Consider the following 13,222-nt stretch of genomic DNA (forward strand, 5'->3'; position numbering starts at 1 on the left):
ACATTTTTCCTAATTGTGATATAGATCCTAGTTGTTTTCAAGTGAGTTTTTTTAATCCCTTATAAATTTGTCTACCAATGGAAAGACACACATCAAAAACCTCAAACCTTGAAAAGTATTTGTAGGATTTCCACCCTTGTGGAAATGTACAAAGATAATGCTTAATATAAATAGATACTTGAGTATTTGAAATGAATTACTGGCTTATGATGAAAAAGATTTCAAATGACTCACAATAGTAAAGACTTTTTTAATTAAAAAAAAAAAAGGTTGTAAAACCAGATACAAATGAATAAATATAGTTTCAAGAAAATCTTCACAGGAAAACTGAATTAGAGAAATTCAGAGAAATAAGCCAGTGAGCTTTATTTTCTCAGCACAGACTATCGCCTAAGGATGAATTAGTGTCATTGTAAGTTACAGAAATGTACTTGGCCACCATGACACCTCCAAAATTACTTTGAAGAGCAAGAAATTCTAGGAAGGACAATAGGATCATGCTTCTCCTGTGAAGATTGCTGCTGGAGTGTCAGCCACTGCCTTACTCTCCAATTCAGACAAATAGAGGCATCACTACAAAACTGAGGAGTGCAAGTTTGGTTTAAGAACCTGTTTTTTCAGATTGGTGAGTCTGGGGAAATGTTATCATCCTAAAATTGATTGTACCAAAGCAATTCCCTTTATTAAAAGTTACTGAAGCAGGATACGGTGGCTCACGCCTGTTATCCCAACACTTTGGAAGGCTGAGGCGGGTGGCTCGCTTGAGCCCAGGGGTTCAAGTTCAGAGTGGGCAACACGATGAAACCACGTCTCTACAAAAAACACAAAAATTAGCCAGGCGTGGCGGTGAGTGCCTGCAGTCCCAGCTAATTGGGAGGCTGAGGTGGGAGGGTTGCTTGAATCTGGGAGGCTGCAGCTGCAGGTGCAGTGAACTGAGATCATGGCACTGCACTCCAGCCTGGGTGACAGGGACAGACCCTGTCTAAAAAAAAAAGGTTAAAGACTTGAATACATTTTCCAAACTTGCCCCAGTGTGAGATCACAATGCATCATAAGTCACTAGAATAACATAGATAGATACAGTCACATGAGAAGGAAAATATATTATTACTTTCCTGAATGTATTTAATTTCTTGATGCATTCGTAAGCATAATAATTTTGAAGACTTCCAGAAATTGATTAAATAGAATTTTATACTTGATGCATTCCTGAATTATTTTGGAATGAGTAACATCTCAGAAGCTTTTTGAGTTTGACAATTATCTTAGATGATCCCTTCAGTCAGAAGACATAAACTTTACTGACACGTATATTATGACATGTCTTATATTTAAACACCTATTATGACATCTTTTGTATTTTACCTGCCCCTCCGGATTGTAAAATGAAAAGACAGCAACCAACTTTGTATCTGCCACAAGTTGCACACAGGCCTGAATAAATATGGTTTTCTTCAGTCATATATATCTCTCTCTCTCTCTTAAGAAATTATACTTTTATTTTTAATAATTTATGGCTAGAGAGCAGGGATAAAGGTAGAAGGAAATCGAGATTACCCTTTACAAGATCATTCTTAACACCCCTCCTAAAAGCATGCTCTACATGGTCTAGTTCCTTGTGGACCAGGACCAGAAATGGTTCTGGAAACAGTGCTAAAGGGGCCAGTGAGCTGAAGCTTCCCTCATTTAACAGATCCACAGACTTATGCCAATAAAGTGGCCAGAGTATTTTTTGATACTGACAGTTATTGACTATAAAGAGTTGTTCCCATTCTTTAAATTCTTCCTAAAAGGGCTTGTTTATTCAAAAAACAGCCAAAACATGAATACCTCCTGGAAGGAGAAACTGAATACAAGGAAATCTGGTGTAGAAAAGAGGTGATCAGTTCCAACTGTCAGGTGACCCTCCCTAGAGAAATAAATGTCTAATGTGAGTCAGATAGATTCAGTTCCTGCTTGGTCTTTCCTGCAAGTAATGTACCTCTCTTCTCAGGTTGAACTGTTTTGACACAGTTTATCAACATCAAAGGCCAAACTTACACTGTATTTGACATTGAGACTATGCCTTCCTTTTAATTAAATATAAATATGGCTTTTCTGGGCTTTGGGGGGAAGGGCACAGAACCTTGAAAAATTGCAAATTGCCAACTACAGGCTACGCTCAAGGCGGTGGTTATTCCTTATGATGCAATGACACTTCTATTTATGATATACTGTACTTAGGAATTTTAACCAGGTTCTCTGATAATTGACAGCATTCTATATATTTACAAAGCTACAATATACTGTTCCTACTTTCAGGAAAGCATACTAAATAGTAAAAGTATGACTTCATTTGATTTCAGAAACAACCTTGAACTAGGAGCAGTTATGTATCAGGGATGATAGAGAAGACAATGAAAAAGAAAAATGTTTTAAGGGAAGAGGACTTACAGGGGGCTTACTTAAATAATCACTTACTATATGTACATTTATGTGCATTGAAATATAATTCTACAAAAACCCAATAAGATGTGTAATTTTTCTGTATTTTCAAGTAAAGAACTAAAAGCATCAATAGTTCAAGCAACTTGCCCAAAATCATACAGCATAGCAAAAATTCTAACCCATTTTTTTCCAGATTCCTGATAAGCGGTATGTCACTGGATATACCAATTTTCTTATTTATAATGTGAATTTGAAGCATATGTATATTTGTATCTATTTGTGAGATTTGAATTTGCCCCCAGAGCATCTCCTCCTAAAGCAACTGTGAGTTATTCAAAGACATTTATCAAGCAATTGTTGTCATCCCCGGGATTGACTCCCGAATGGGCAACTCAAGTTTTGGCATTAAAAAGTGTATTCTCAGAGGTTTGTGTCCAGTTGTAAGGCATGCTGAAACAAATAAAATGATCTCTGGAGATACTCCTTCTTTCTCTAAGCAAGCACCGTCTCTAACTAAATTCAGAAATGGCCACAGTACAAAAAGTATAAATTGAATAGAAACTAGAGAACTGCTATTCTTCCAAATATAGTTCTGACATATAGGGACTACCATGTTTTTCATACAGGGTACATTAGACATTTCAGAATAACTTTCAGAAGCAGAACAGCTGTGGTACTACTGACCTCTTTAAAATAAAGGAATACAGTTGTCCTTTAAGAATTGTAGACAAACGAGATGAATAGTACTCCCTATATACACTGATTACTGGGATAATCTGGTCTTTTCTTCCTCTTAGTGAACCTATATAACAAAGCAGAATTTACTTTTAAATATGATTTAAAATGAAGCTATAAGAACAATAAAGGCATGGATGATGAGGACAGAAAAGTGTCATCAGATCCAAGGTTCTTCACTGTACAGAACTTTTTCCATCATCATATACAGCTTTATCTTATCTCTTTTCTAAAAGACATTGGGTCATAAATGTGCTTTAGTAACAACATTTCATGCGGATGAATGCAAGTGTAACTATCATAAACCATATTTTGAAAAATGTGCCCTCAAAACTATAAAACCACATTCTTATAACATTAAAGGCTATTTCACATCATGTAGGTGTTACTTCTCTGAATAGCGTGGAATCGTTTTGAAGCTTGTTTACAACAATGAGTTTGATGTAGTTTGAGAAGATGAGAAGATGGGGGCAGGTTGGTGAGGAATGGGTATTAGTAAGAAACAGTTTAGAATCACTTTTGGATGGCAGAAATGAAGCACTACAAAAAGTTGTGTGTGCAATTGTGGGTTCACAGCTTAGAGATTGAAGAGACTATTTGGATATGGGTGGAGAACTAAAATGGAATAGAGGCAAAAATAAGTCATAATAGAATGAGGGCAGGAGTAAATGCAAATGAAAGAGGGAAAAAATTATGGAGTTCATTACTTCTGTAAAGATTTTGTGTAAGTCTCTTCATATACAGTTTGCCTAAGAGATTCTCTAATTCTCCAAGTAAAAAAAGTTCCTTCCTCCTCCCACCAGTCATAATGCAAAAACTTAGCAATATCTGAGTCTTCTCAGAACCTTCAGTGCTTCATAATGAGAAAAACATATGCTGAAGGAGAAATATTAATAGAAAATGCTGTCTTTCAGATGCTCACTGAATCAATTGAAGACAGTTGACACATCTTTAGTAAACTGTGTATGAATCTTAGCTCATTAACCACTCCTGTATTATGTACGCTGATTCCAATTCCTAATATGACACATCAATAAACCAGATCTGAAAAGGTGTCATTTCGATTTTAATGTATCCAATTGTATTTTTAGATGTTCCTCCACTTGAAGTGTTTGTGTTATTTCCTGATTTTACAAGCTATGGAAGAGCGGGCGTCGTATTGATTTGAATGAAAAAAACACTGCTTTACTATAACCTTTTCAGAAGATTTTGTTCTGACTATGTCGTAAGAAAAATAAATTGTTCCTCCTTAATATTTCAGCTCTCTCCAAGCCATGGTACACTTCCCCCTTTAGCACTTAAGTATAACTTGGCCACAAATATGCATGAACCAATATCCAATTGTCTGATTCCCAGTGGAATCAAGTGGAAAAAGAGAGAAAAAAATTTTCTATAAAATATTCTTCATATAGAATGTTTCTTATAGGCAAACTTGGAAACCAACATGTACTTTTCATAATGATACTTATACATAACTGACCTGCTCATCAATCAAACCATCAATTTCTCAGTCTATCACGAAGTATTTAGGTTGTTGTGTAATGTTGGGCTACCATGGCAATTGTACTTTCACCGACTGGCATCAACTCAGTTCAAGAATTAGCAACTACATTTTGAATGTCCCTGCAACCAAACAGTATGCTAACTGCTGGAATTAAAAGGTGAACGAGACCCAGCAGCATGGGCCTCAAAAGAGGTGAGAGGGGTGCAGGGGAGGGTGAACATTTATAGAGTACTTTGTTTTACTTGTAATTGTGCTTGGTACATTACATACTATCTTGTTTATTCAACAAAACTACCCTTTTAGATCTTATTCAAAGAGAGTAAGAAATTTCTCCAAGACCACACAGCTAATAAAAAGCCATTACAGAATTCAAACCAGGGAACGTGTATTACAATTCATGGCCACAACTTTCATTAGTTCACTCACTAATTCCTTTTACATTCATTTAACCCACCACATGCTAGTATAAAAACTGCCTAGCTTTAAAGGAAAATTCCCTATTTAATAGGGGAATTTGACAAGGATTCAAGCAATAGAAATACCATGTGAAGTGTTGTTTAAGTAGAATATTCTAAATGCAACAGAACACAGGAGAGGGAGAGTTGACTCTAAGAAAGCTCATAATTATTTTACCTGTTGGCTTAACAGACTTGATTATGTCTTAATTCCTGCCCAAACACCATGGAAGTGTCCTTGCAAATCAGCTCTTTCTAATGAAGCAATGGCCAATCCTTTCTAACTCCACCCTGACTGGATCATGTTCCCTATGAGTAAAGTTTGCTGGCTGGAGCCAACAAGACTACTCCCCACTTCATGCCTGTTAAGCTTAATTTGTAGCTGCTACTTCTGTAGCCCTCAGTGTCAATGGGTCCTTTTTTTTTGGAGAGTCTGGCATTAACCTGATTATTACTATAGTCAGAGATTTCAGTGAAATTAGAAAGGTCTCTTCTCCTCCTCTCTCCTCTCCTCTTATCCCCCCTTCCCAGTATCATACTGATTGCTTGCACCTAGTAGTTCACCAGATCCTCAGGTAAACTGCACTACTGGAATCATGCCAAACTGAACAGAATGTATCCACCTCTTGAATGAATATATGTGTGTGTGTGTGTGTGTGTGTGTGTATACACACACAATTATGGTTGTGTGGTATTAGCTTCAAATGGTTAGATCGAAAGCATTCAAGCATCCCTAATAGCTATGACCTGGGAATACTATGCCAATTTCACTCTCATCTTTATTAACTTATACTTTTTTTTCTGGTTTATGATATTTCACAGGCTCCAATTGGTCTTGTGAAGCATCACATTTTCTTACCATCATTAAGCTCCAAGAGGGCTTTTTACTATTTGGCAGAAAAGATGAGGTCCGGTATAGGCTATGATGTTGCAACTTTCTTTTTTCTCTTTCTCGCTCCCTTTTGTTTCTTTCATTTGCAGTTGTCCAAGCCATATTATGTTGGAACTCTTCTAAGAATAACTGCAATTTTGAAAGCTTTGACTGTGGGAGGCATTATTTATAGGCCTTTGTGGTTTTAGGAGGAAAAGGAAAAGCTTCCAAGCAGAGTTCTACTAGGAAGACTGCCCCCATCCCACTTTAGCCAAATACCATCTTCTGCAGGATATTTTCCTATAATTTCTTATAAAAAAATTCTTTTGTGACAACATATTAAAGAATCTGCCAGTTTCTAAACTGTTTCTGATCCTACTGTCATAAAGTTTATATACCTATTGAATTGGAATTTTGTAAGTACATCTTATTATTAAGAACTGTATTTGGCCTTAGTATCAGAGATCCATCCCCAAAGGCTTCAGTACACAAGGGCTTATTTTCTTATGTCAAAGAAACCCAGTGGGCCAGGCGTGGTGGCTTATGCCTGTAATCCCAGCACTTAGGGTGGCCAAGGCAGAATGATTGCCTGGGCCCTGGAGTTCAAGACCTGCTTGGGTACCATAAGGAGACCCTTTCTCTACAAAAAAAAAGTAAAATGAGCTGGGCATGGTGGCATGCACCTGTGGTCCTAGCTACTCAGGAGGATAGCTTGAACTCAGGAATTGAGACTGCAGTGAGCCGTGTTCACACCACTGCACTCCAGCCTGCGCAGTAGAACAAGATCCTGTCTCAAAAACTACAAAAGAAACCCAGAGGCAGACAGCGCAGGACTGGTATGACTGCTCCACAGATTCAAGAAAGCTCTTTCTACCTGTGTATTTCACTTCACAGAGCTTCAGTTCTCCAGATTAGCTCATAGTACAGCCTCTCTATCTACATTCAAAGAAGCAGAAAGGAGGAAAAGTGCAAAGGCTAAAAGCTAAATCAGCTCATACATGCTCTCCCAGAAGGCCTGACCAACATTGTGACTTCAGTCTCATTGGCCAGACTTGGTCCCATGGCCACTCCAGCTCCAAGGCAGCTGGGTCTATTACCATCCTCTCAGCAGTGGGATTGTCTTGCTAAGAAGAGAATGGTTATTGGGTGGATGTTTGTCTTACATATTAGTCTTTTTTGTATCTTATTTTCCAGCTGTGGCCTGTTTAGAATCATCAGGAGCCCTGTGCTGGAAGTTAAAGTATAGAAAGGAAAGTGCATGAGGTGTTTAAGTTCAATACATAATTGTACCTCTAGATGGAAAGGCCCTGGTTAAAACTATGGAAAGATGAATTCCCTGGTATACTAAGTAAATCAATTTTTACTTTTCCATCTATAAATAAAACAAAATGAGAGAAATCAATCTATGTGCTATGCAGTTTTGAACAACTTCCCATTTTACAAAATGTGTATGACCAGGCAATATGCTATTTCAATATTTTTTTTCTGTTTTACACTCTCTTATTTTAAATCAAAAACAAAATGTATATGGGAAAAAGGATAACGTGGAAATAATTTTTAAAACAATTTTGCCCTTCTACAAAATCAAGCAACAATAGAATATCTGTAATCAAATCACACTATATGTCCTTGTTTAGTTTCCCATTGCTGCTTAACACTCAAACTTAAAACACAAACTTATTCTCTTACAGTACTGGAGGGTGCAAGTCTGAAATCAGTTTCAGACTGAAACTGAAGAGGTTGGTAGGCCTGTGGTACCCTTAGAGGCTCTGTCTCTTTGCCTTTCCCAGCTTTTGGAGACTGTCTCAATTCCTCAGACAGCAGCCCCTCATTGCATACCCTTTCTTTTCTGCTCCCATTGTCACATGAGAAGTCATATCACCTTTTCTCTCTGACTCTCATTCTCCTGTTTCTCCTAATAAGGATCTTTGTGATTCCACTGGGCCCATTCAGATAATCCCGAAAAATCTCCCCGTCTGAAAATCTCCAACTGATCATATCTGCAAAGTCCCTTTTGCCATGTGAGGTAACATAGTCAGACATTCCAGGGATTCAGACAGGGACATCTTTGGAAGGCCCTTATTCACCCTACCACACCTTAAAAAACAGGACATTTAAGAAAACCAAATGTTAAGATCAGGAAGATAATGTCAAAGTCACATCGTTTTTGCTTTCATGTTAAGATTATCTCACAGTACAGCCAGTCCATCTACATTCAAAGAAGCAGAAAGGAGAAAAGGTCCAAAGGCTAAAAGCTAATCAGTTCATACACGGCCTCCCAGAAGGCCTGCCACTGTCAAATTCAGAGTCAAAATAAAAAGAAACTCCTTAATAAACAGGTTGAGTCCACTTATTCCCTTTGGCTACTGACTAGGACTCTTAGTTGCTAGTCTGAGTCCAAACTTTTCTCAAGAAAATTTTCTCATGTACCTGTACCTATGAAGTCTTGTTTTGTCCCTAACCTTCCTTTTTAAATTTTGTTTTTCCAGAAAAGCAAGACAACACCGCAAGAATTGAAGCTGTAAAGTCTCTTGTTCAAAAACTCCCTCCGCCAAATCGTGACACCATGAAAGTCCTCTTTGGACATCTAACTAAGTAAGTTGTCAGGATTTCTGGATGTGTCATTTTATAGTCATTTCCTAAATGGGCAATAACGAATTTCAGATCTCTAAGGCAAGAGTTTCCAAATGCGTACATCTTGTATTTTCCCTTGTAGCTGACCTAGGTCTTTCTGCAGAAGCTGGAGAATGTGCTAGGGATAGGAAGGAGAATCTACAAAAGGAACTTCTGAAATAACTTATTTTTCAAGGCCTTTTCAACAAGTATATGTTTGCTGATTGCTTGTCAGAACCATCGCCTGGACCCTGGGTTGGGTCATCTTGACTTTGTTATCTAACATAACAGAAAGAACATGAAATGATTCAGACACGGATTCAAAACTCAGCCCCACCATGTACCACGTGCTATGGCCACAAATAAGTTATTTAAATTCTCTGCATCCAATTTCCTCATCTGTCAAATGTTGACTCAGATTGATAAGGTGCTATCCATGTAAATAGCTGAGAGAGGAGTCTTCCAGGAAGAAAAAAAGGCAAATGTAAAGCCCTAGAAGCCCCTAAGAGCTTGAAGTATTTGAAAAGCAGAAATTAAACCCAAACTGCTAGGGCCTAATGTGCAGGCAAGATGGGATCAGGAGCTGAAGTCCCAAACATCACGCTAGCATCAGATCACATAGGTTCTTGTGGTCCACAGTGAGAGATCTGGATTCCATTCTAAATTTGAGGAAGAACCAGTGCAGAATGCTACAGTTCAGGGAGTGTAATACATTGATCTGGCTGCTAAGAGGAGAATGCATTGTGCAGGTGAAGAGAGGAAGACCTAATGGCAGACAACCACAGTAGTCCAGGCAGTAGATATTGGTGGCTTGAGTAGAGCCCTCAGAGAGAAATGGGTAGATATATTGTGAAGATGGATCAGGCTGGACTTGCTGCTGATTGGGATACCAAGGGGAAAGGAAAGGAGAAATCAAGTGTGCAACTTTGGGTTTCAACTTGAGCAAGTGAAGAAATGATAGTGTCGCAGACATGGGTAAAACTGCGGGGAGGAACAAGTTGGGTAGGAAAAGGAGGTTTGAGAGTTCCATTTTGGACATGTTAAGTCTGAAATGACTGTTACTCATTTGCCTTCTGTTAACACCTTCTTCAGATAAGGCAGAGTGCAACAGAAGTGATGAGGTTTTAACTTTCATGATATATGCATAGTAATATTGAAGCCTGATAGAGGTTCAAATAGATTGAGCAGTTTTGCCTATGAGATTAAATCTCCTTAAACACCTCAATCACTCCATAATTTGGGATGAGTCATTCCTACAGATTGTTCAACTAATCCATTACATGATTTTTAATTGTGAATGTAATACATGCAATTGCACCCCCCAAAATTAAGCAACAGTGATGCATTTACATTTAAAAAATGAAATCTGCCTACCAGACACTCTTAGCCTGCTGAACAGAAGTAACTAACATTTTCATATGTATCCTTCCTGACCTGTTCCTAAACACATGCAAACATGTGTGTGTATGGTTGCTTCTAATGTTAAAGTACATCATATTGCAATTATACAACTATTTTGCGACTCCTATACAGACTTCTATTTCATTGAACAGACTTATCTTATTCTAATGATGTCATAGTATTTCATGGAATACACAGTCCATAACTTGCTAAACCAGTTCATTGCATTAGGGAACATGTTTTAATCTGACTCATCATATCATTTTCTGTCTTATTTTACTCTCAAAGGGGAACTTTATCTTAAAGTTCAGAAAAGCTCTTACTATTACAGCGTTCCTTCTTGTCACTCCCACATACCGGCTACAGTGAGAAATCCAATGTGGTTTAGTGAAAGGATCTTGGACTTTAAAGAAATACAAAGAGAGACCTAGAGTCAAATCCTTTTTCTATACTTTACTCCCATTATGATCTCAGGCAAGTAAAATCGGATTAAATACTATCAACCATATCTTGTGGTTATGAGAATTAAATGAGATAATGCATATAAAATGGCTGGCACAAGGTAAGCATTCCTCAAATGTTAATTCTTTTCCCTTAGGATCCAGACACACCATGAAAGTGGTTTCAAGTTACAAGTAAATACTGGAGTGCTTATCTCAGTAACTTTAACTGGACAAAGTCATAAAACAAATGGAAAAGTATACCCTTTAATGCTATGCAATACCTAGTCTTAGAGTTCTTGAGAAATATCCATTACTCTGTCCCAATTATTCCATTTTCTTTCAACTGAAGGAATAGCTATAAAATAAAGATACTAAGAGTCAGCTAAATCCTCCTTCACATAAAATAAATAAAACACACAGAAGAGAATCTATCTAGTTAAAAACCTTCAAAGGATGACGATCGTCCATGTCCAGGCCACATAATCCCAGTTTTAACCATTAATGTCTGGTCCTGTTTTTCACATCCAAGTTAATTTCCTAATCTTGTTAGAACTTTCATTTAGTTCAACCGAGATGGAAATAGATTTTTAAATTAAGATTTAAGATCAGATTATTATATCACTTCACAGTATTCACATTTTAAGATTGATTATTATACATGGAAAGAAGTGTTACTTGCTAGCCACCAACCTTTCTTGGGTGGTATGACTATATTTCACCCTGTACCAATTTATAAACTGGGTTTAATTATGCATGAGTGTATGCACATAATTGTATCTTGTTAAGCATTTTTTTGCTAAGTTTTTGATAAACAGCCAATCGTGGCATGTCATCAAAGCCTGAGAAGACTAAATAAGAAGATTGTTTAACAGGAATTTAAATACATTCGTGTTTGAAAGAATCATTAGAATGTTTTCCTTAGTCTTGATGCATTTGGTAGTTCTATCGTCAACACTTGTATGTAGTGTTTATTCCAAATTGTTGCAAATATATATATTTTGAAGTTTGTTTAGTAAGGGTCATGGAATGTAATGAAGTGCCAGAAATTCCACTTGACCTACGTACTCTACAGTCAACAGAAAAGCACTCCATTTTTGCAGAGCTCTGAGTTAAATGCACTCCTCAAAGCAGATCAGCTATCAACTGGGAAAGCTTAATGCAGCACAGTTGGACTAGAAGGTGGATGCAAATCCTATCCACAAAAGCCAGAATTTTTAAAGGATTGTGATTCTATTAAGCATAAGGTCGCCCAATGGCTGCACAGGCTAACTAGTCTCAGAGTCCAGCGTCTTCATTCTTAATCAAACTCAAGGTCAAGTTCTATGCATCTGCTATCATAACTTAAGACCAGGAATCCGGAATAAGCTATCATCTCAAGATCCCATCAGCCAGAAACCTTTATTAATAGCCATTTTCACAAATTGACATTACACTGATAGGCCCTGGAAGGTTCTCTGGTACCTTCTGAATCATCATATAAATGGCAAAACTGTCTCTATAAAATACAAGTGTCAAATGCATTTTCCTATAGCCTGCTTCTTTGGAAAGGCGGAAAGGCAGAGAGGCAGAATGAAGATTAAGTTAATGGGAAGGAGGACCTAGCACGATGGTTTACTTGCCGATGGGTAGTAGTTGGTGGTTGAGAGCCAATAAAGGAGTTAAATAATAACTAGGGAATCATTAACCTTTTATGAACCAGAAAATTGCATGATGTGCTCAGTGTTAATGTAAGAGTCATCTGACAGCAGAGTATAATATGAAAGAGGTAGGAAGAGGAGAGAACCCAGGAGGCCCGAGGGGAGTTGTAATTGGAGTTATGGACGTCAAAAGGAAAGAAATGGCCAAAATCTTGAGATTTGTAAAAGGAAAAGTCCACACAGTTTTCACTTATCTCATTAGTCTCCCATATCCAGTCAGCCATAGAGAAACGTCTGCGATTTCAATGATGAGTACTTATGAAAATAGCCCCCGATAGCATTACTTTTAAAAGCAAAATGAGACATTGTTTAGAAGGGTACCCTTTTCTCTATTTTCCAAAAACAGACATGGGAAAGAAGATGACGGGGTTGTAGAAAACTAATGAAATAGGGTGAATCCGATTTTGGCGGGTGTGTATTAATCAAGCCATCTGTATGCTGCTGGTTGGGATGGACAGCCAACATGTCGGAAAACCCATATATGTAACATATCTCGAGAATGCAGACTTTTCAAAGTTTCATACCTTTAAAACCAGTCACATAGAGGAGAAAAGTTTATGCAGATAAAATTGTCCATGGCAGCACTGTTTGCAACAGTGAACATTTGGAAATAATGTAAGCGTTCAGTGATAGGGGAGGGTTATGTAGAACAGGATACATCATATTGGCTTAGTAAAGTAGAGTTCATGGTGTTTATTTTCTTTCTGCTTCAACTTGGAGAAATGCTGTGTTAAATGTTAAATAAAATCAGAGATAGTCTTTTGCATACTCAAAGCGAGCATAATTATAAATATGGGAAAAACGTTGTGAATGTAGAAAAGTCTATAAAAATTTTTACTAAAATGTTAATATTCCTTTCTTTGAGTTGTTGGATTGTGAGAGTTTTGTTCCTGTGTTTCTTTCTCCCCCCAATAATGGTATAGGAGGAGACGTCGAGGTTAAGGGAACAAAGAAACCAGACTTTGAAGTTAGGCTGACCTGAATGCAAGTCTTGGCTCTGCCACTTACTGGAGGTGTAACCTTGGCCAAGTCATTCAACTCTAAGCTTCCATTTTGTCATCGGTCAAAGGGAGATT

General features: G+C 37.6%; 1 protein-coding gene across 1 annotated transcript in view; it reads left to right on the top strand.

The window, feature by feature from the left end:
• ARHGAP15 (Rho GTPase activating protein 15) overlaps window positions 1–13,222 on the top strand; it is a 631,557-nt gene that overhangs the window by 558,167 nt on the left and 60,168 nt on the right. The window contains exon 13 of the mRNA XM_007964884.3: window positions 8,482–8,587. Within this exon, the coding sequence (XP_007963075.1) occupies window positions 8,482–8,587 (106 nt within the window). The remainder of the gene's footprint in view (window positions 1–8,481; window positions 8,588–13,222) is intronic.

The sequence above is a fragment of the Chlorocebus sabaeus genome, chromosome 10, assembly GCF_047675955.1.
Source record: "Chlorocebus sabaeus isolate Y175 chromosome 10, mChlSab1.0.hap1, whole genome shotgun sequence".
Taxonomy (NCBI): domain Eukaryota; kingdom Metazoa; phylum Chordata; class Mammalia; order Primates; family Cercopithecidae; genus Chlorocebus; species Chlorocebus sabaeus.